Below are 22,037 nucleotides of genomic sequence, written 5' to 3' on the forward strand. Positions count from 1 at the left end.
ACTTTTCTTTGATATGAGATTTGCTTGTTAAATTAACTGGTTTTAAGCTATCAATCTAAATGTGACAAAATAAGACTTCATATAAAGTGTGTTACTTTATTGACTTCTTGCATTCTAAAAGAAATGGAACGGGTCATTTTTAACCAACAGAACTACATAAAAGAAGATGAGAGCTACCATATTGACAGTCTGGCTATTAAAAAAAACAAACACAGAAAAAAAACTGTACATTTTCTGTACAAAACATTTAGGACTTTGTCAATCTACAAATACAAATAAAGTTAAATTTACAACTGAAAATTATATTTAGCAGGACTTTTACTAATAATCAAAAAAACAATAATAAAAGCATCTACTTTGAAAACAGAAAAACTACAACACAATAAACTTAAATGGTAATCTCTGAGCACTTTTCTATCAAGTTACAAAGTTGGATTTTTTGCATGGCTTTGCCTGTATGTCATATTAAAATTTAACAAGCACATGGGTAGTCACTCTCAGTGAGAAAAGAAATACATTCATTGGGCATTATGATAAGGTATTTCTGTCAAGTCTAACAATGCTAAGCAATTTTAGATGTCTGATTCTTCAGCTTTAGGTCCTTAAAGGTCTGCATGTTTTTCCCAGTGACTAATCTGGCTCACCATTGCTTTAATTTCCAACACTGATAATAGAGGTTAATTGTTTGTTTGTTTTTAATTCTGAAACCCATTATTATTTTTTCCCTCAAATTGACCTTATCCTTTGTTTCTTCTTCCCTTATGATTGGACCTTCAGGTGTGCTATTTTCTTTCTTCTTTCTTACAAGCAGGTTTTACCCATTCTTTACATGTTATCAATTTACCTACATCTACTCTGCTCTGTCTGTTGGAAATGTGTTTTAGTTTCATGCCAAAATCCAAGCAATCATATTTTGGGGAAACGTATGAGACCTTCTTTTGGAGTGGGAAGTAAGGCACCTCTGTGTCTTTGAGGTCTTATGGCTTGCTGATTTTGTGGGTTTTCAAAACCGGGGAATGGTTTTCCTCCGCTATTTGGACCTGGGCCACGGGGCCTATTAAACTGTGCCAAATGTGGATCTCCAGGATGTTGGAATCTTGCAATGGGACGAGGACCTCTTCGTTCATTAATGGGTGTATGACCTCTCTGCCTGGGATCTCTCCCCCTTATATTTGGGCCCCTACTAACATAACCTGCCCCCCTTATATCTGACACCTGCATGTCATTATTTGGATCTGGCTCAGACCTAGTGTTGTCATCCCACCTACCAGGTCCATTTCTAAAATCTGAACGCTGAGGTGATGGCCCCCTGCTGTCTGTTTTATTGGGCCCCAAACTTCTCATTTTTGGACCTCTACTTTCCCTTCTGAAATCAAATCCTTGTCTACCTGGTTCAGGATTTTCAGGTTCTACATTATGCCTTTCAGATCTTAGATCACCACTATCTGAAAATCTCCCATCACACCTTGGAGCTTCAATGCTTAGATTTCTGTTTGCAGGTCCTGGGGGTCCTAGATCTCGACCTGCTGGAGGTCTTCTATCAGGGCCTTCCATCTCAAATTGCCTCCTGTTTAGACATGAATTCATCAGGCCTGGACCTCCTCTGAGAGCCCCACGCCCTTCAATGTTTGGCCCTCTCATTTTTCCCCTGACATTTGGCAGCCTCCAGTCATTTCCCATATCTGGATGATTGTGCATATGTGATCCTGGCCCTGCTTTTCTGTCTTGTCCTCTATTGTCTAGATCTCTTTCTCCTGTAAAGAATTCCTCAGCACCCTCTCTATCAAGCTCTGTCCAATCATTTCCATGACCTCCCCTACTTGGCCCTGGGCATACCATATCTGGATTTTCTTCAACAGGCCCTGCACTTCTGCAGCCAGGAGCATTCCAGTTATGTCTACGACCCCTTACAGGTCCTTGAAATAACATACTGGGTCTATTCTGCATGGGACCTGGTCCACTACTTTCAGGGCCTCTCCATTCACTAAATAGGCCTTGATTAATATCTTCTTGGTCCTGTTCATCTTGACCCTCTTGGATAGGTCCAAATCCTCTACTAGCATATGTTTCCCAGTCATCCACTGAGCATTCTCTGTCTTGTCCTAAGAATTCTATATTGGTCCTTCTTTCATCTAACCTTTGTTCCTCTGTGTCTGGCCCTCTCCTCTCAGGAGCAGAACCCCAGAAGCCGGGCCCTGGTCTTCTAATGTTTTTCCTCATAGGCCTTCGACCTCTAAAGCTCTGGCCCAATCTATCAGGTTCTGGGGCATGGTAATCTGGGTTTTCTTGAATAGGTTCACACGCTACCCAGTCATCCCTTCCCCCATGTCTTGGATCTTCAGTATTTGAACTTTCATGTTTATAGCCTGGAACTCTTAAATCAGGGCCATCTGATTTTCTCCAACCTGGTCTTGAGCCCTCCATATCTGGATATCTTTTTTCACTGTAGTCTGGACCTACTAGAGCTATTCTGTCAGGCCCAGGATCCACACCAGAACCTGGCCTTTCCACCCGCTGTGCACCAAATTCTGGACCCCTCCTATGAGGCCCTGGAATCTCCATATTTTGATACCCAACTTCTTTTCCACGACCCCTGAAATGTGGTCCACCTCGTCCTCTGTTGTGAGGCCCTAGATCTCCCACACCTGGACCAATTCTTTCAGGCCCAGCAACACCAATATGTGAACCTCTCCTGTCAGGACCCTGTCCACTTGTGTTTATTTCTCCAGGTCCTCTCCTTTCAGGTTCTTGGCTATGCATAGGAAAACTTGGTATTTCATTTATTGGCCCACTAAAATCTGGACCTTGTGAAACTCTGCCAGGCCCCATAGCAAGACCTCTACAATCAGACCCTAGCCTGCTGATATCAGGACCTCCAGGTCCTCTTCTCTCGGGCCCAGAACCTTCTATAGGTCCTGGTCCCCTGAACCCAGGACCTCCAGGTCGTCTATTCTCATGTCCAGGACCTTCGATAGACATACTTTCCCTCTCATGCCCTGGTCCTTTAAATTCTGGACACCCAGCCCCTCTCCTATTAGTCCCAGGATCCTCCATGGAATCTCTCCTTTCAATTCCTGGACCTCTACTATCAGACCCTGGACCAGCCATATCCAGACCCATCCTTTCACCCCAGGTTCCCCTGAAATCTGGACCGCCAGGACCCCTGATGTCATGTACTTTTTGCTCCATATGTGGACCTTTTTTCTCAGGTCCTAATCCTCTAAAATGTGGACCCACAGGACCTCTTCTGTCAGGTCCAGCAACCTCCATGGCTACACTTCTTCTTTTAGGTTCTGGTCCCACAAAATCTGAAGCCCCTGGTATTCCTAAGTCAGGTCCTTGATTGTCTATAATGGGGTCTATCCTTTCAAGTCCTCCTTCCATGAGGTGTGAGTCCTCTGGTCCTCCACTATTAAGCTTTGGATACTGCATGTTTGGACCTCTCATTTCAGCCCCTGGTTGTCCGAATTCTGGGCCTCCACTCCCTCCCGTGTAAGGTCCCTGGCTTTCCATGTTTGAACCTCTTCTATCAGACAAATGGACACTCCATTCATCTTGTACCAATGGTGCTTCCCTGACTGAATCTGACCCTCTCCAATGATCTCTTATGTCTGATCCTGGGCCATTCCAATCTGGAGCACTTATATGTTTATTTTGATTCCCCTGATCCCTTAGTCCTTGACCTCTCCAATCTGAATTCAACATGTTTGAATTAACTGCATCTGCATGACTGCCACCAAGCTTTCCAAAATCTGCATTTGTGCCATGTGGCTGAAGAGTACTTTTACGGGGGCACCTTTCTTCAAAAGCCATACTGCCATCATGTCTTGACTGCCTGGGAGGTCTTCCTAAGCCCATAAACAATGGACCTGACTCCCTCATCCCACTACTTACATCAGATCTAAAAATCTGACCTTCATCTTTATCTTTTTGTCCTCTACCACCTCCACTACTATCTGGAGCCATAGCTTCTACCTGTGGACCCCCAAATGACTGCTTTGTTCCCATTTTTTTCACATCTTTCCTGATATCTATGTTTTCTGGCTCTGATCTATGTTCATTTGTCTTTGGACACTGTAAACCTTCCTGCACACAACTAACATTTTGGTTTCTCTCATTAACTTCAAACAGCCCCCTCATATCTGTATTTAGATGATACACAGCTGATAAAGAATCCCTTGGACCTGGACCAACATTACCAGGTGCAGATCTGTCAGACAAAGGGCCCTTCATGATGTTAACTTGTCTTTTGCGCTGGAGGCTTGCCTCTCCCATATACAAATTTGTAACAGTAGGTACAATATTTTGTGTAACATCAGGACTTGGGCATTTTATTTCTGGATTTACACCAGAAATAAAAGGCACACCAGCATTATTACTATCTTGTGCTTCGCTTCTCATTTCTGAATCTCTCAAGGCTGGCCATGAACCAGTTATTACAGTATTTTGATGTTGAATACCTTGTTCTCTCATTCCTAAGATTGTACTTGGATTTGAATATCCTCCCTCTTGACCCTTTGTTTCTGAATGCTTGAAGCAAGGATTGTCTGCTAGTGTCTCATTATGTGTCTCTGTCAGACCTTGTCCCTTGGCACCAAAAGCTTTCAGATTCAATGCTCTAAAATCCATGCTTTTAATATTTGAGATCACATCTCCAACAGACACCATTGCTTGACCACAAATTGGCAAACAATTATTTTCAAAGACTCTAATATCTTCCCTTGAATCGCTGACTTCATCAGTTTTAACGGAGTCGTTCTTTTCTATGCTGCTAGGTTTCACAAACTGTGGTTCTGGATCTGGGCTTTGGGGAGAATCTCGAATAGGTGGATCAATTTCTCTAAGAGGAATTGTACTGTCAAGTTTGCTGTGAAACAAATTGTCCTGTTTATAGAGTTTATTTTGCTGTGTCATATCATGGTCACTCAGTGAAATCTTTTGAAGCTCCTGAAATTTTGGTGGTTCGGAAATCTCAAGCTTCACATTACATAGAGGTTCGTGTGAGTGTTTTTCAGAGCTCTCAACATGATTACACTCTGATTTTTGTCCATCTGGATCACTTTTGATTGTAACATGTGATATGTTACTCTCTTCAAATTGTCCAGCAGAGTCTAGAGAACTGCATGGAACACTTGCATGTTTTGATTTCTCAGGGACCTGAGGCAAGGGTCCTCTGTTCAGTTTTGGTGAAACTGACACAGATTCTGTTTTTCTAGAAGAAGATGGGGATCTTCTACGCCCAAGAGAATGCCGGCGTGTGGTATGATCTTTGCGATGGCGTCCCTGCCGTTCAGATGGATCTCTAACTCTGTGTCTTGACCTGTCTCTTTCACTCTTTCTGTGTCTATCCTTTTCTCTGCGTCTTCGGGACCGAGAACGAGAACGATGCTGTGACTGTCTTGAAGGACTTCTGTGGCGGTCCCTTTCCCGATGACTCCGCTTTTTTGGTGATGACCTTCGTTTTCTACTGTGGTATGAATTTGGAGACATACCCTTGTGAGAGCCACCATACCTTGCTCTAGACAGAGAGTCCATAGTTGTTACAGTTCCCCCCTTAAAAACATCATCTTGAATTTCATTGAAAAGTGATTCATCCTCAGGATCATAAGCTACATCAGAATCTTCAATCTCTCCAGCAGATGAATATTTGTCAGATTCCACACCTTTCTGTGTTTCATCTTGCTTTGCAACACCATCTGTATCATTTCCTAAATTTTTGACAGGTGTTGCGTCTTCTACTTTCACAGCTTGTGAATCCAAATTTGAATTGTCCACAGTCTCTGTAAGGGGGGTAGCCTTGTCTGTTGTTTCTGAAGATTTTGACTCTGTTTTTATAATACCTTTCTGCAGAGAGGACAGTTGGTTAAGCGGCAAAGATTTTTGTGGGGGAGACATAAGTGAATCCGAAACAGAAAAGTGAGCCATGAACATTCCCACAGCCTCTCTCTGCTGACGTAGTGCTTCCTCCTGCTCTTTTAACTGCCGTTTTTGCTCTTCAATTTGTTTATTGAGTTCCTCAAGCATCCTCTGTTGTTCACTTAGTGTTGCAGCTGAGACAACCACTGTGCCCGTAGGGAGTTGTGGCATGACTGCAACTGGAGCAGAAGTTTGTGCTGGGGAAGAAGTGGAAACCGTCACTGGGCATGATGGAGAATCAAATGTTTGAGTTGTAACAGGGGGCTTTGCTACAGGAGTATTACTTTGAATATCTTCAAAGATAGTGTCGTCCTCTGGATCATAGGCCACATCATCTTCCACAAAGCTTGATAATGCTGGGGCATCAGCTTTAATTTTTTCTGTGGTCTGTGGAGCAACGGTTGCATATCCCATTGCTGGATCATATTCTTCCTCTGGGTCATATGGTCGGTCAAAGTCATTTTCATCTTCAATCTCCTTGGCTTTGGTTTTGTGTCCATACTGTTGGACAATTGGATCCACCACTGATCCAGAAAGCACTGGGTTCTTCTTAACAGTTACTGTTGTTTTTGTAGAACGTCCATCAGAGACAGTGGAGTCAGCCTGATTACTACGAAACAAGGTACTCAAGATTGTCTGTAGTGGTGTCTTATCACTGGATGCAATAATGGGATTTTTATCAGAGCTGCTGTTAAAGGTGGACTGTGTTGCAGCAATAGTGGCTGAGGTAGAGACAGAAGGGGCCGCTTTAACGGAAGTTAATAGAGATGGTATGGTGACTGAGCCAGAGGAGGAAGAGTCTGTTGGTGACCCAGGGCATGATGGTGAACCAGGAGGGGTGGTACTAGCAGGAGTCTCTGGATCATAGGGTTGGAATATCTCCAATTTGTCAGAACCGTAAAGGACTGGTGGTTTTGGGATCCACATAGGGTCCTTGGACATATGAACTTTGGGTCTTTTGTCTTCCATTTCCTGTGGCAAACTTCCTGGACGTTTGACCTTCTGGACGATTGCTAGACCAAGAAGAAGATTGGGGCGGTTTCTTTCAAGTCCTGGAAAAAAATTAGATAACACATTAGAAAACACACTAAGTCTAACAACTCTCTGGTATGGTTTTGGTATGAACCCTCACATATTCAAACATATAAAACAGAAAAATGTCAATTATTTATGAATAGGCAGCAGTCAAAGCATTTCACACCTGGTCCTTCAAGAGGTTGTAGCATAGATGGGATTGGTTCCTTTGCACTGAGTGGGACAAGGTATACATCTTTGATGGAACGGCTGCTATTGGCGACCACACCGAAACGACCTCTGCTGCTGAAATAGGAAAAAAGGGAGACATAGGCGACCTCCTCTTCCTCTGTTGCAGGGTGAAACCGGATCACACATAACTCCTAACAAATACAAAGCAAACAAAAGTGCATGTAAAATACTGATGTAGCCTCAACATTATTATATGTGGTAAGATGCAAAAAGAAATACAGTATATCCTGCTTGCCTTTGTAACTGAGGTCTTTAGTTTTGCAACGTAGTCCCACACTGTTTGAGGCATGATTCGTCCTCCAATTTGTATAGTGTCAGGTAGATCCTATACAAACCACAAAAATAAATGCTTTTTATATCTCCCCCCAGTGACAATTATAAATCCTTTTGATATAGCCAGTAAAAAATGTAATTAATATCATGCATTACAATACCGCTTTAAGATTTTCAGCAGATCCTGACACCAGATATCCCTTGGTGACAAACTTGGCTACAGTGAGCATGTTTAGAAAACCCTTCCACAGTATTTCCTGCTTTGCCAGGAACTGAGTTGTCTCACCATCAGCTGGAGATTCAGAGATCACGGTTCTGAAACAGAAACCACAACAATCACATGTACACAATGCCCAGCTTCTGGACAAATTTAAAAACAAAAACAAAAAGCAAAAAAGCATTGGCTTGGAGTTCTTTATACCTCGAGCGTGGTCCATAAAGTCTGGGATCAGCAGTGGAAGATGGCTTCATTAAGATGGATTTAGGTACTGTTTTGGTTGGTGGTAGTGATGATGCTACGTTCGATGCAATGTTTTCTTTAACAAGAGCATAAGGAGCTGCCCGTTTATGAGTTGTGTTACTGGAACCAAAGGTGCTACTAGACGAAGCTGAGAACCTGTTTGCAGTGCGGGGATCACGACGCTGTGTAATGGTTACCGTGGAAACAGGTGGAACCAAAACTGGTATATATGGTCTTTTTGGTGCAGTAGCTTTAGAGGTATCTGGAGTTGGGGATGCAGGGGACTCTATGGTAGGAGAAGCAGGAGATTCTAAAGTGGGGGAGGCTGGAGAATCCATTACAGGAGAAGCAGGTGATTCCACTATAGTCAGTGCAGCAGAATCAATATTGAAATGGGATGAAGGGTCCAATAGGTTGGATGCTGGAGAATCCATGTCAGGAGAGTCAGGTGGTGCCAGAAGTGGGGAGTCATCCCCTGCAGACTTTCTCCAAGATGGTTCGTGCTTATCTCTGGATACAGATAGCTTGGATTTTTTCTTTGCAGGTTCCTCCTCTTCCATAGGTTGCATTTGGCCTTTAGGAAGGAACGACAAACTACTTTTAAAAGTCTGAATTTAACAGCTAATCAGCAGATAATGATGTCTAGTAGTTTTTACATTTATTCTCATCGTTTTTTAAATTTACCTGTGCATATCTTGCATTTTAGGTCAAATAGATGAGTTTTGTGCTCTGATGTTGTGTCTTTTAGCATGCAGGCAAGAACATCTGGCACTGCATTGGCCAGGCTTGTTTGGCTTGCCCTGGGCTTGACTGCAGGAGCAGGAAGACTTCTCTTCTGTTCCTGTAAAGCAACATATACCAACACAAGAACACAAAAAACAATTCTTAGTCAATGTTGATGTAACGCGTCATGAAAAAAAATATGATGTAAAAGACACAGCATAATCACCATAAAAACTGTATATCCAACTGTTTAATTCAAATAAGATAGGTACGTACCATGCTATCAGGTTTTCTGTCAGATTTTGCAGGATTCAAACTGGGTAAATCAACCTTAACTGCTTCAGGCTTGGGCAAACTTATTTTAGCAGCTGTATCCTTAACCTAGAAAGACATAAGCAACCATTTAAGATAATCACTTATGACAAAAGCATTGGCTGATCTTTATCAGGCCTGATATCAAGTAGGAGCATACAATACAATTTTATTTCACTGATATGATTTATGACTAATATTATTTACCACTGTTGTTTCTTTCACACTTGGCTCAGGTGCCTTGGTAGCCTGCATATCCTTCTGGCTCATCCTAACTAGTCTGAAAGGATTGATATCGCCATGTACCACACAGTATAACAAGCCCTAGAAGACATAACGAAGTAGATTGTCAATTTGATTTATATTTATATGTACATAAACTAAAATTGGTGTTAACAAATTTCAACATACCTTGTTTCTTGGGTCTTTTAGGTTGAACATTATAGTTCTGTACTTGTTCATGTATTTGCTGTCTGTGTTGCGAAATATGTCAAACATCTCCATCTCAATGCTTGCAACAAGCTTTGCAGCTTCGCTCTCAGACATCTCCAAATCCTCACATTCACACACCCTTAGCAAATGGAAAAAGAAAAACAGTTAGTCCAAAAATATGCTGTTTTTCAAGACTGAGAGACATTTACTGAAAAAATTTAAAGCTTAGTTTGAGAAAACTGTTAAATTGTCTAGGACACTTATTTACACTGTGTTGGTAATGCTACTTAATAACCAGTCACCGAGATGAGAATGATTCTGAATTGTGGAAGGCAAATAAAACAAATGTTGGTTCCCTCAGCACAGTTCATTACTGCATGCTCAAGTGTCATTTTTAAAAAACAAAAAGATACTATACTTACATTTTTTTCTACTAGACCTATTATTATATGTTTTTAATAATCTCATGTTACATTTACTCCCCCAAAAAAGCAGAATATGTGCAATAAAAAAACCTAAGGCTGTGACTTTCATTTAATCAGTGATATAGTTCTCACCTTTTGAACAGGATGCTGGTGAGAGAGCGCTGGATACTCTGTCTGACCTGGTTATTGGGTTGAGAGGGCCTGGAGGAGGGTGCACTGGGTGCGGGTGGCACCGGCAGATTTCGGGTTTCATTCAGGGGTGTGGGGGCTGAAGACAGCTTCTGGCATGATGCTGAGACTAATGTGTGGCTTGATGGAGACTGAGATCCAGACTGCTTCTTTGGTATAACATATGTGGTCTTCGTTATCATAAGAGCCCCAGTCTCATGATGTCTGCGCGCTGAGGTGGTTGGGGACAATGTGGCTGGAGTCGGGCTAGATTTTTCTGGGGCGGGTGTTATTAGGGGATCTGATTCTGATGACTGATGCTTTGGCAAGTCACTGTTTACAGTTTCCTTTGCTCCTTCTTCACAGTGGCTTTGTGGCTGGGCTGCTTCAGTGGTAGGTTTAGAAAGGAGACTTTCATCTAGTGAAGGGTCTTCTGGAGATTGTGCTGAAGGAGATACAGCTTCCTTCTCAGCCTCTACCTGTTCACTGTCCTTATTAGCTGTTGGGAAAAAAAAGCACAAGAGGCCATTCTGTAAATATGAAGAAATCTCTCAGAACAGTCTATCAAATAAATCTAACTGTGATAAGAACCAACATGGCACACTAGATAAACAAATAAGTGGCATCTTAAAAAAAAAATCAAAATTTCTTACTGCAAATCCATGAATAAAAAATTGGTCTTGCACCCCATTAACTGCTCAGATACTAAACAGTAAATATAAAGATTTACAAGTTTTGTATCAAATTCAGAGTCCCATCTATAAGATTCGGATTCAAATTGCCAGATGTGTGAATAAACTTGTAGTTCATACGGCCAGATAATAATAGGTTAGGTAATTTAAAAAAATTCCTTTTGGTGATTTTATGACTGTAAAATTAGAAGAGGCAAAAACTGAATTACAGGCACAGAGACTCACAAGTACAGGCTCATGAACATTTAACATAAACTTGTTGTTTAAAAAAAACACAAACTTTATTGTATAATACATCAAATGCTTCCCTACAATGATATTAAGAAAACTTATAGCACTTCTTAATTTGTTGTTTTTTTGTTTGTTTTTTTTAGATTAACCAATTCAGCCTGGTTAAACATACTCTAAATGATAACAAGGTAAAATGTTGTACTTTGGAGCTACAATGATTAATCCAAGAGCAGTTTAGGCATTTTAAATTTGCATGTACAGCTACACTTAATCTTTGCTTTTCAGCATCATTAGCACTGCCTGGCTTTACTCTCCTCACTGTTTGCAGTGAGAATTCTTGCATTTATCTTATTTGTTTATTTTTTTAGTTTTGCATTAAAAAACAACAACAAACTGAGCTGAAGTTCAAACAACTCTGAATACACTGAGTTTTATGTGTTTAATTTTTGGTTAATCAAATATCAAACCTTAGTAAAATGTGTTTTTATATGCTATTGTTGGGGCAATCACCCATTTTATTTATTTATTTATTTTTGTAGATGCTGAGTTCACAATAAAGCCCAGTATAGGCGGATATTTGAAATCTATTGTGGAGAAGTCTTTGTTTGCTCATTGCTCCATGAATACTTTCATTCTGGCATATAACTATATTACTCTGTCTATCCAGAGTAATGCTAGCAAGTGAACTGTATATGTGCAGTTATTGTTTTCCGGTTCCACTCACTGGAAGAAAAAGAAAAGGATCCTTTTTTGTATACATCTATATTCCATGTACATTTTGTATGACTTCAGTACTATGTGTTTGGTAACTCTTGTACAAAAAAAAAAGGACAGACTTTCCAAAACCTCTGCACTCCTGGGGTGTATTTGTTTTCCTCTCAAAGGCTTTTTAAAATTTATCAGCAATTATTGTTTACTGTGGAATGCTGAGGCATTAAAAAAGTGTGTTGAGTCTCATGAACACACTTCACATTTATCACTATGAATGAGAATTAACCACACAGGCATAGTTCTGTGATTCCAAACTACTGAAAAATAGACCCAATGTATCATTTATATTTAGATTACAAATTTCACATGCACACAAAATGTTTGATAAATGTGCTTTAGAGTTCTGCTATAAGGAGGAAAATCATAATCTACTGACTTCCTGTGCCTGACATAATAACACAAGTTCTTCCAAATAAAATTTCATAAGAAAAACTAACATCAGATCTTCATAAATCACACTGCCTGCTACTGTGTATTGGACTTGCTGTGTAAATAGCTGTCTGTGCATAAGACACATACAAATAGCTCTGATATATTAGTGCAGAGCCACTGGGATAATAAGCAAAAACATTACAATATAAAGCCAGTTGTATTGATGAGGATGTTTCCAAAAGGATGTTAATAATCCAGCCCAAAACCTGAACTTGGTATTGATATAAAGTTAATTGTTGCTATTTATGAATTACAGCTGAATGAAATGACCACATTTTATGTTAGCTCAACCAAAGACAACCAACAATAAAGGCTTGTGTGTAAACCTGTATAATCAAAGTGCCCCTGAGGACAGGTAATGTGACTATTACAGGTTATTCTAAATAGTTAATCCCATATTTAACCATGCTAATAATTTAAAAAAAAAAAGATTGATAATGATTTTACTATATTTATTATACTTTTACATATTTAACTTCAGTTTTATTGTGAGAGTAAATTATTTTTGTTCAACAGCTAAAACACCCAAAAAAAAAAAAAAATGCAATTTGTATTGCATATATAAATTGATAAACTGCACAAGTGCAATAAAACATCCCAGCTTTGCATACTACTCTGTTAGGCAAAACTTTTTAAATTGCTATTTATAAACACAGCTTTTGAAACCTAACACGAATAATGCGTGCATTTTTCAGCCTTTCCACTTATAAAACTGATGAATTTTATGCATAACATATAATAATAATAATGGATTGGATTTATATAGCACTTTTCAAGGCACCCAAAGCGCTTTACAATACCATTATTCATTCACTCTCACATTCATACACTGGTGGAGGCAAGCTACAGTTGTAGCCACAGCTGCCCTGGGGCAGACTGACAGAAGCGAGGCTGCCATATCGCGCCATCGGCCCCTCTGGCCAACACCAGTAGGCAAGTAGGGTAAAGTGTCTTGCCCAGGGACACAACGACCAGGACAGAGAGCCCAGGGATCAAACCGGCGACCTTCCGGTTACAGATGCGATTCCCAACCCCCTGAGCCACGGTCGCCCCGATATAATACACTGGTCCCATTTGGAATATCAGACAAATACCATCCAACCTCTGCAAGACCACACAAAGTCCTGTTGACGTTGTATGGTGTGGTTTGGAAGTCTTAATGTTCACATGTGGAAGTGTTTGAGTATTTATTGTGGGATTAGGACGGATGGCACAGTGTAGCCTCAGCTTAGCAAGAATGGGAAAGATGAGCTTTTTTAGGTCAGTGTATGGCATGACCATTATTATGAAGCAGGAGGCTTAAATCAATGCAATGTGAAGGAAATCAAGGAGATTTTGTATGAGTAATGTAGGCTCTTAACCTTGGATTATAAGGTGCCTTGAGGTGACTTATTGTGAGTTTGCACTACATCAATAAAAATTAAATGAACAGAAAAAGTGAACTTCCAGAAATGATGAACGTTATGGTTAGAAAACCCAAATTGCTAAAAGAAAGAGGAAACAATGACACATCTTCAGAGAGACAGGAAGCACCGTAGATTGTAAAAAGAATTTGGAAAAGCAAGAAAATAAAAGATCAGGGATTTAGTGCGTCATCTGCAGAGATTTTACTGCTTTCTTTTGTCCACTGACAAGCAGAAAGGCTTAAGACAAAATGAACAATATAAAAGAATAAGGATAGAGCAAAGGAACAAACATGCAAGTGAGTCACTTTCCACATCTATGAGCTAAATCATGAAGAATCTTTATTTGTGTGATTAGGCTACTGTGTATGTGAGTCAAAGTGAGAAAGAAACAAGCATTTGCCACAGTGAGTAGGTGCAAAGTTATGATGCAAATCCTTTTCAGTTGTTCAGAACACATATCTATGAAACTCCTTATTTATTGACTAAAATTAAGAATGTCGTCACTTTAGGTATTTGTGCTGAAGTTTCAATAAATGTTCAGCAAGGGAGTTTTTCAGTCACAAACTTTGGTCTTCTGAAGGTACATTTCTGCTTTAATCCTGTTCTCATCCTTTGCATAATTCCCACTGTCCCATACCGTCAGACATCATTATAATGAAAATGAACACAAACACCAACCCATTAACACCTTGACATTCAGGATCCTCATGAGGACTTAAGGCAAAGGTTCCATCTACTATTTCTTTGATTAACCTAACCACTATCAGATGAGGTGTCTTCATAGTGTCCTACTATTAGTGAAAAAACAAGAGTGGGCCAGGTGTCAACAACTGATATTTGCTGCAGACTTCAGTAAAAACAGCTTTACTTTTCCCTGCTCACTATACGTGTTAATTGTAAATATTGCTTTTGTTGTTTTTCTGGTGTATTTACTGACAGATGTACTAAATCTGTCAGGAAATCAGTTATTGCACTGTGAAAAACACAGAGCATCGATGTGGCAGCTAACTGCAGTTGGCTTAAAGTTTAAATAGCAATGAATCAGTATCTAGCTCCCATGAGGTCGTTTTGAAAGCTGCACCACAGGCATACCCAAACACAACCTGACAGCAGTCCCCCCTTTTTCTGTCAATGGACTTGAGGTAGAATACTTAATATACACTGATTTGGCAAAATATCATGACTACTGTCAGGCAAAGTGAATAATACTGATTGTCTCTTCATGATGGGCATTTGTTAGTGGGTGGGATATAACTAGGGGGCAAGTGAACATTTTTTATCCCCAAAATTGCTGTTTTAGAAGTAGGACACATGGGTAAGGGTAAGGATTGAGTTTTGATCAAAGTCAAATTGTGATGGCTAGATGACTGGGTAAGAACATCTCCAAAACTGCAGCTCTTGTGGAGAGTTCTGGGTCTACAGCAGGCAGTATCTATCAAAAGTGATTAAAGTAAGGAACAGTGGTGAACCAGCAACAGGTCATGGGAGGGCAAGGCTCACTAATGCATTTCGGGAGTGAAAGTTGTTCCATGTGGTCTGTTCCAACAAACAAGCTCCAGAGGCTCAAATTGTCGAAAAAGTTCATGCTGGTTCGTACAGTACATTGGAGTTTGTTGTGTAATGGGCTGCATAGCCACAGACCAGTCAGGGTGCCTGTAGTGACCCCCCTCCACCGCCAAAAAACAGAACGTGACCAGCAGAACTAGACCACAGGGGAATGGAAGAAGGTGGCCTGATCTGATGAACCACATTTTATTTTATATATACACTGTGCAATTTTTTCAGTCGCGTTATTCAGCTCCTGCTTAAATTGTACGATTGAATTGCAGGGGTTAGAAGTTCATGGGTCCCTATTCACGGTCTCACACTATACGGCCCGATGCTCTGATGCGACCTGAGTGCTCACACTGTGCGTCTATAACATGAGGTTTATAACACAAAATCTGTCACTCGCTCTCCCCCTCTTTCTGTCTTTCACTCACACAGACACATACACCACCACCATCAACTTTGCTGAATTGCTAATGAAAAACATTGACCAGGCAGCTGCAATTGAGCAGCAATGTCCATCCAACTCTTTTCATGGTTGATGCGGTCGTGATAATTTTGTGAGGCCACATCGAAAAGTTCTACGCGCTGCGCTGCCATGCTACTCCGTCTTTTTCACTTCCATTTCTGTGTTTGCGCGTGCGCAGTGTGAGAGTTTGCGTTGAAACCCTCACGAGGGGGCAACAGGATTTCAAACAGGTTTGATTTTCTTGTGACCATGTGATTGCTGATCGGGAGCTGATCATGAGGTTTTAATCGCTTCTCGTTATCCCATGTATACAACACGATGCATGACACACAGGTAAGGGCGAACTCGGGGCGATCCCCAAAACGGTCGCACGACTGAAAAATAGTCTCGAAATGGGCCAGTGTCTCAAAATCGCACAGTGTATGCCCAGCTTTAGGCAGTAGCTCATAATGTTATGCCTGATTGGTGTATTTACTAACAGCAACAGATTTACCAAGTTATTATCATAACTTTTTGTACCACTCTTTTTTTCTTTCTTTTTTAGCCAGACTGGTGTAATAATTTCTTTTTCTATTCATTTTGTAATTTTTCCAAGCAGGATATACTCATCCATCACAAGGCCCTGTCAAAATGGATGCATCTGATTTTTTTTTATTTTAAACACAGTGCGATTTCTAATTTAACTATATTTTTTACAGCATTATTCTTAAGCATACGAATCCATCTAATCCAGGGGTGTCAAACTCAAATACACAGTGGGCCAAAATTCAAAACTGGAACAAAGTCGCGGGCTAACGTTAATATTTATTGAAATATATTTATTCCTCCAGATATAAGAATAAATCTTTTCTTATGGACTCAAACACGTTTTGCTGAAAAACTGAATATGGAACAAGCAAAGTTTAATACTAAACAATATATATATTAGCTGTATAATACCAGTAGGCCAGCTCTGATAGTAATTTGGTATGGCTTCGCGGGCCAAATGTAAGTGTGATATACAAATGTTTTAACTTGAACCCAGGTTCTAAACATTAATGTATTACAAATTCAGACTGTGACCATCAACACGCAGAGTTCTAGAATGAACTTAAGTAATTGCACGCCATTATGTGCCAGTACACATTTTTTTTAAGCAACACAATCTTTGCTCGCTGCAAGTTATGCACTTCCACAAAATGAAAATCAAATTAAAGGATAACTGTAATATGGTTGGGTGATTTCCTCCACAGTCCAGATGCCATACTGTTGCTTTCGGCATTGCTAATGGCCAGTAGCATACCCTCAATAATGCACACTGTGTAGCCCAAGCAGGAGAAGAGGGCACAGGTGAAAGAGAAACACACACACCGGGAGTACATTTTTGGTCCAACTTGTGTTTTGTGTGTAAAATATTTTATCTGTCACACTTTCATTCTTCAACTGCCTAGTCCTAGACAGCTGAGTCCAGCAGTCGAAAAATACAGATCTTTTCTCATTTGATGATGATGGTTGAGCTTCATTGCTTCAGTGACTTCAAAGCAGCACAGAAGTCCAGACATGTACCTGTTTGTGTGCACCCAAGCATGCTCAGATACCTGTGTTGCAAGTGTCGGCTATATGTGGAGGTGCAAAATGAACCAAGAGCGAGGCAGATTCAATTTTTTATGAATCTCATAATAATGATAATTTAATGCATTACTTGGGAAATGAGATCTGTGGAAAAAATGCCTTGACCTGAGAGCTATAGCTGCTCACTTTGCCCATAGGTGATCTCTGACATCCATCACCACAACCCTATACTGCTGACATACTGGACAAAGAACTGGTAAGGAGTACAGATGCACAAGTGCTAGGGAACTAAATGGGACTGAAAATAGCATCCGCATGGGAAGACATCTGGATATGGGTCGAATGATGATCTTGAAAATGTGTTTCAGTCTTTAAAAAAACCTGTTGAGGCCTCAAAATTAATTTAGTTTCTAGCACCTTGTTGGGAGAACATCCAAGAGGAGTTGAAACTTTCAGAAATGGCGACAGTGATGAGTTCTCCAATGTGTTAAAAACTGTGTGGCAAATGATTGAACAAATTATGAACCAAATGCAAAGATTGGAGATTTTCTCATTTACGATACATATAACTGAAAAGTTCAGAGAAAATCTTTGTACACAGGGGACAAATCTAAAAACCAATACTAATCTTCAGATCCTCTGGCTGCCTGGATCAAAATATTCCATAGTGCAAAATATTGTGATCAGAGTCACACCCAAATTGCAAGCAAACATATTCTGACCCTGCATTAACAAATATGAAAAAATAAAATAAAAAAATTCTAACTTAAAAAAATAAAAAATAAATGTGAATCATGGAATTGGCATGCTTTGGACGAAGAAATAGAGCATCCATTAGAACTGTCATATTTATCAATGGTCAGCTTCTACTTAAAGGGTAAATTGGTGCACAATGGGTGGCTAACTTACACATCTGTGACCGATATTTGAAAGTTCTGCAGCAACATATACTGCTTGAGGCTTGCTCATTGCAGTAAGACATTACCAAGTCACATTATGCAAGTACTACAACAGCATGTCTCCTCTGCAGTGTGGCAGCTTAAAAAAAATTAAAAGATCAAATGATTTTCCCTTAGTTTCCAGTTTTAAAATCAAATAATTTTTCTCAACTTCAAATAAATTAGATTAAAGAAGAATCACAACGTTTTTGGAAATGACACTACCCTAATTTGATTTTATGAGGCGAGAAAAATAATTAAGTTGGACCCAGAAGAAAATTTAAACTGTAAACCTCCTCCTCACATCTTTAAGACTCACTGAGAGTAGAATTTCAGTAATTTAATACATTTATAATCAAGTTGTGTTTTAATGATGAATAACATGCTGGGCTATTTTTCAATCAAGCTATTCCCTTCTGGTCATTAAACCTTTTTTTTTTAAACTAAGACGGCATAATGTTACTGATCTTTTCACGTTCCCAACACAAAATCAAAATAGGGGTAAAGTAGGTTGAGAGCACTTCACACCAAATTTCACTGTACAAAAAACCCCCAAAACCCAAAAGAGTTTAAAAATGTTTGTAAGCTGCGTTTCTAAATATCTCCTTTCATAAATAAGAGATTATTCAGCACTGTTCTGCTATACATACTTACATACATACATATATACACAGACACACACACACACACACACACATATACATACATACATACATACATACACACACTGTTGGCAAGACTCCATGAGGGAAACACATCAAGGCAAGACTATCATTAGGCTGCTATTTATTTACACAGGTTTTTTTCATGTTATCATGGATCAGAATATATATAATGAATCATGTGGCTCAAATGGGATTTTACCTCAGAGGCAAAAAATGGTATAGACAGATCCCTGTCAAAAGCCCAAGTAAGAAGTTTGCATAAGTCAAGTTTAGTTTCCTATAAGATTAAATTAATTGAAATCACTATTAGATGGTACATTTTTAGTTCACACACACACACACACACACACACACACACACACACACACACACACACACACACACCCTTCAGGAGAAAATAGTGAACGCTTCAAACACTGCAACTATAGGTATGCTAGCACATATGTTTGTTTTTTGATGGAAAAAAATCATTTAATTTTTTCAAAATGATACTACTTAGAATAATATTCAATAATAAATACTCTAGGTTACTAATTCTCTGCTATCACACAAGAATGTCAAGAAATCTCCACACTGAGCAGATGTCAAAAATGTGAACTACTCAGAACATCAGCAGTGTTCTTTCCATGGTTACACATTATTTGTTTGGCCAGTAGAGGGTGCTTGTGTTTTACAATTAGGTTCGAGATGGTATTAAAAAGATTCGACTGTTGGAAAAAACACACTGAATATATACAGGCCTTTCGAAGCATGCAAGACAAAACTAAAGAGGTTTAAGATGCAGCCCCGAAAATAAAATGAAAATGAAAAAAAAAAACCTTCAATCCGCTGAGGCAAAATTTCTCAAAATGGAATTTAACAATCAAGTATTTGTGCTCTGATTCAAATTAAATATAATACAGCCCCCTCTTTTCTTGGTGTAAACAATCAAACTAATCAAAAGTCTTTCCCTCAAAAGCTACACTACACACCATAAGGTTGCAGCTTGGTGCTCAACCTGAATACAGTGAAGTCTATGAGGACATATAGCTATAATTTTCACACATGCAGCGCAGCCCCCAAACTTTTCTCGACACAGCCCAGCAGAGGTGGATGGGAGAATGCACATAAATGTCCAGCACAGCTGGATTGAACATAAATTTTCTTCAGCCTGCCAGCTCCCTTTCCAAAGTCTGTGTGATGTCTGATTGCAGGCAGGTGAAAATGGCACAGGCAACGATTAAATGCATTCACAGTTTGTGAGTGGGTGTCATGTTTGTGTACACCATTCCCAGGCAGCTCCTTCGTCCAAACCAAGCAGAATATTTTCAGAAGTGAGAAAGCATGAAGCAAACTATGACTATACATGACGCCTGCTGCGTGCTACTTATGAATAAAGGATAACTTTGGATAATATTTGGACCTCGTTCTCCTGAAACTGTCTGGGCAACATGTGTGGTAATATCCTAAGAAATACTGTGGGGGAAAAATGCTTGCATGCCCGTATGTTATCCAGAAAATCTCAGCAGAATTTCACAACTAATCATTCAGGTCTCATATGAAAGCATTAGTCATGTGCAAGCTCTATGAATACGAAATATCTGGTATTCATGCTTACTTCGTGACATGTGTTCAGTGGAGTGGGCTGAAAGTTGGATGCTGGTTTGGGAAGTTTGGAAAAGTAAGAAATATACTCTAAGCAAGAGCTTCACTCAGATAACGTCTGATACAATTCATTACCATCATCACAAAAATCATGACACCCATCGAATCATTCATCCATCACATCATATGTGTGTGCAGCTACACAATCAATTGAAAAGCTATAATTACTAATTAAAGGCTTCTCCAATCAGAAAGGTTATTCAGGGAAATATTATTACATACTCTTAACGGTTACGAGTGTAAAGAATGGATGGAGACCACAGACCTTGTCCCTTCCTGCAACTCCAAACTGATCATAATCCAACAAGGCTTTGCATGTTCAGCTTCATTGGTTTTGTGTTTTGTCACGTGTGACAAAATGTGCTATGACACAAGTATGACAGGGACTACTGCAGCAGACCACTCAACTCCATCAGAGTTTTGAAAAAAGGAAAAAAAAAAGGCCAAATCCATTTGTACAAGAAAAATAAAGCAGGTAGAGAATTTTTTATCCAGATGCAGTCACTGCTCTAAATCAAGACTAATTACTACAATGTACTATAGCATTTTTTGTCTTCGTAGTCATAATTATCTTCAACTGAAAGAGTTCGATTTATTGTATGAATGTTGTTTTATTTATTGCTTATTTTCATAGTGTGTACTATTTTAGAGGCACCTACAGAAGTAGCACATCTATTCGATGTATTTTATAATTCAACAAGGAATTCCAATTCTAAACGTTTTAACTTAAGAAATATATGTTAAAATGGATTTTTATGCTTTGTTGTTTTCCCTGCCTACTGAGCAATAAACTTAAGACAGAACCTGTTGTAAATAGCAAACTTTTTGCGATGAATATGGTCTTAGGTCAAGTTGATCAAATGTGTAGCAACAGTGATAAACGCTGCTCAAGATAAATAAAAAATAAAAAAATCATAGCTGGTCACATTTTGGTTCTGTATTGTTTCCTTTGGTGTTTTAAGAACTATTATTTTTTCTATGAATGTATCTGTGTGAAAACAGACGCTTCAGACACCCAAACTACGGACCCTTTCTCTCTTTTTTTCATTTTAACAATGCCATGCACTGACTTCCAGCAGTACAGAAAAACTTCTTTAAAGCATTTTGGCTCTAACACAGAACTTTCATCTCTTTCCAAAACAGAAATAAAAGAATTATCAATACACGAAGCAATACTACTGTTCAGCGTACAGACACTAGACTATTTCGCCTGCTTTTGAGAGTGTTTGTGAAACATTATGCGGTTTAATTTGCTTGGTAGGGCACTATGCATTTTTCAGAGCAGTGCTAAAATTCCAAAGAAAAAATGGGATACGAATGATCACCTTTTTGGATTGGTGTATCTGAGAGCAAAAATGCTAACTTGCTGTTCCATGTACTGTATCACCAATAATGAAAACTAATGGGACACAGATGGAAAACCTATCTGATTTCATTTACTATCCAAAGGAAACCCCATCCATTCCATCACTGTTCTGCAACTATGAAGAGGTTCAACATCCATGAACCATGCTTTCAGCTTTGCAATAACATGCTCTTTCCTTTGGTTGTTAGGTTACATGAAAGAGCTTACATCTTTCTGAAAGGTGCAGATGCTTATTGAGGGGACAGCTAGAAATGCAATTTGTTATATATACACTGATGTAAAAGAAATTCTGCATACTAAGTGGGAACAAAGAAAATTTTTTTGTCTTCTAATTTAGGAGTACCAATAT

At 39.5% G+C, this 22,037-nt stretch overlaps 1 protein-coding gene across 4 annotated transcripts in view; it reads right to left on the reverse strand.

Annotated features, from left to right (window-relative positions):
• Positions 1-82: 82 nt before the first annotated feature.
• LOC120719076 overlaps positions 83-22,037 on the reverse strand; it is a 31,282-nt gene continuing 9,327 nt past the window's right edge. For all 4 annotated transcript variants that reach the window (XM_040007958.1, XM_040007957.1, XM_040007955.1 and 1 more), the window contains 10 exons: positions 9,940-10,474; positions 9,362-9,521; positions 9,158-9,274; positions 8,915-9,019; positions 8,600-8,756; positions 7,877-8,489; positions 7,617-7,770; positions 7,418-7,507; positions 7,118-7,313; positions 83-6,968 (listed from right to left, as the gene is read on the reverse strand). In XM_040007958.1, the coding sequence (XP_039863892.1) occupies positions 907-6,968; positions 7,118-7,313; positions 7,418-7,507; positions 7,617-7,770; positions 7,877-8,489; positions 8,600-8,756; positions 8,915-9,019; positions 9,158-9,274; positions 9,362-9,521; positions 9,940-10,474 (8,189 nt within the window). In that variant the 3' untranslated portion in view covers positions 83-906. The remainder of the gene's footprint in view (positions 6,969-7,117; positions 7,314-7,417; positions 7,508-7,616; positions 7,771-7,876; positions 8,490-8,599; positions 8,757-8,914; positions 9,020-9,157; positions 9,275-9,361; positions 9,522-9,939; positions 10,475-22,037) is intronic.

Source organism: Simochromis diagramma, unplaced genomic scaffold (assembly GCF_900408965.1).
Source record: "Simochromis diagramma unplaced genomic scaffold, fSimDia1.1 OVJJ01000545.1, whole genome shotgun sequence".
NCBI lineage: Eukaryota > Metazoa > Chordata > Actinopteri > Cichliformes > Cichlidae > Simochromis > Simochromis diagramma.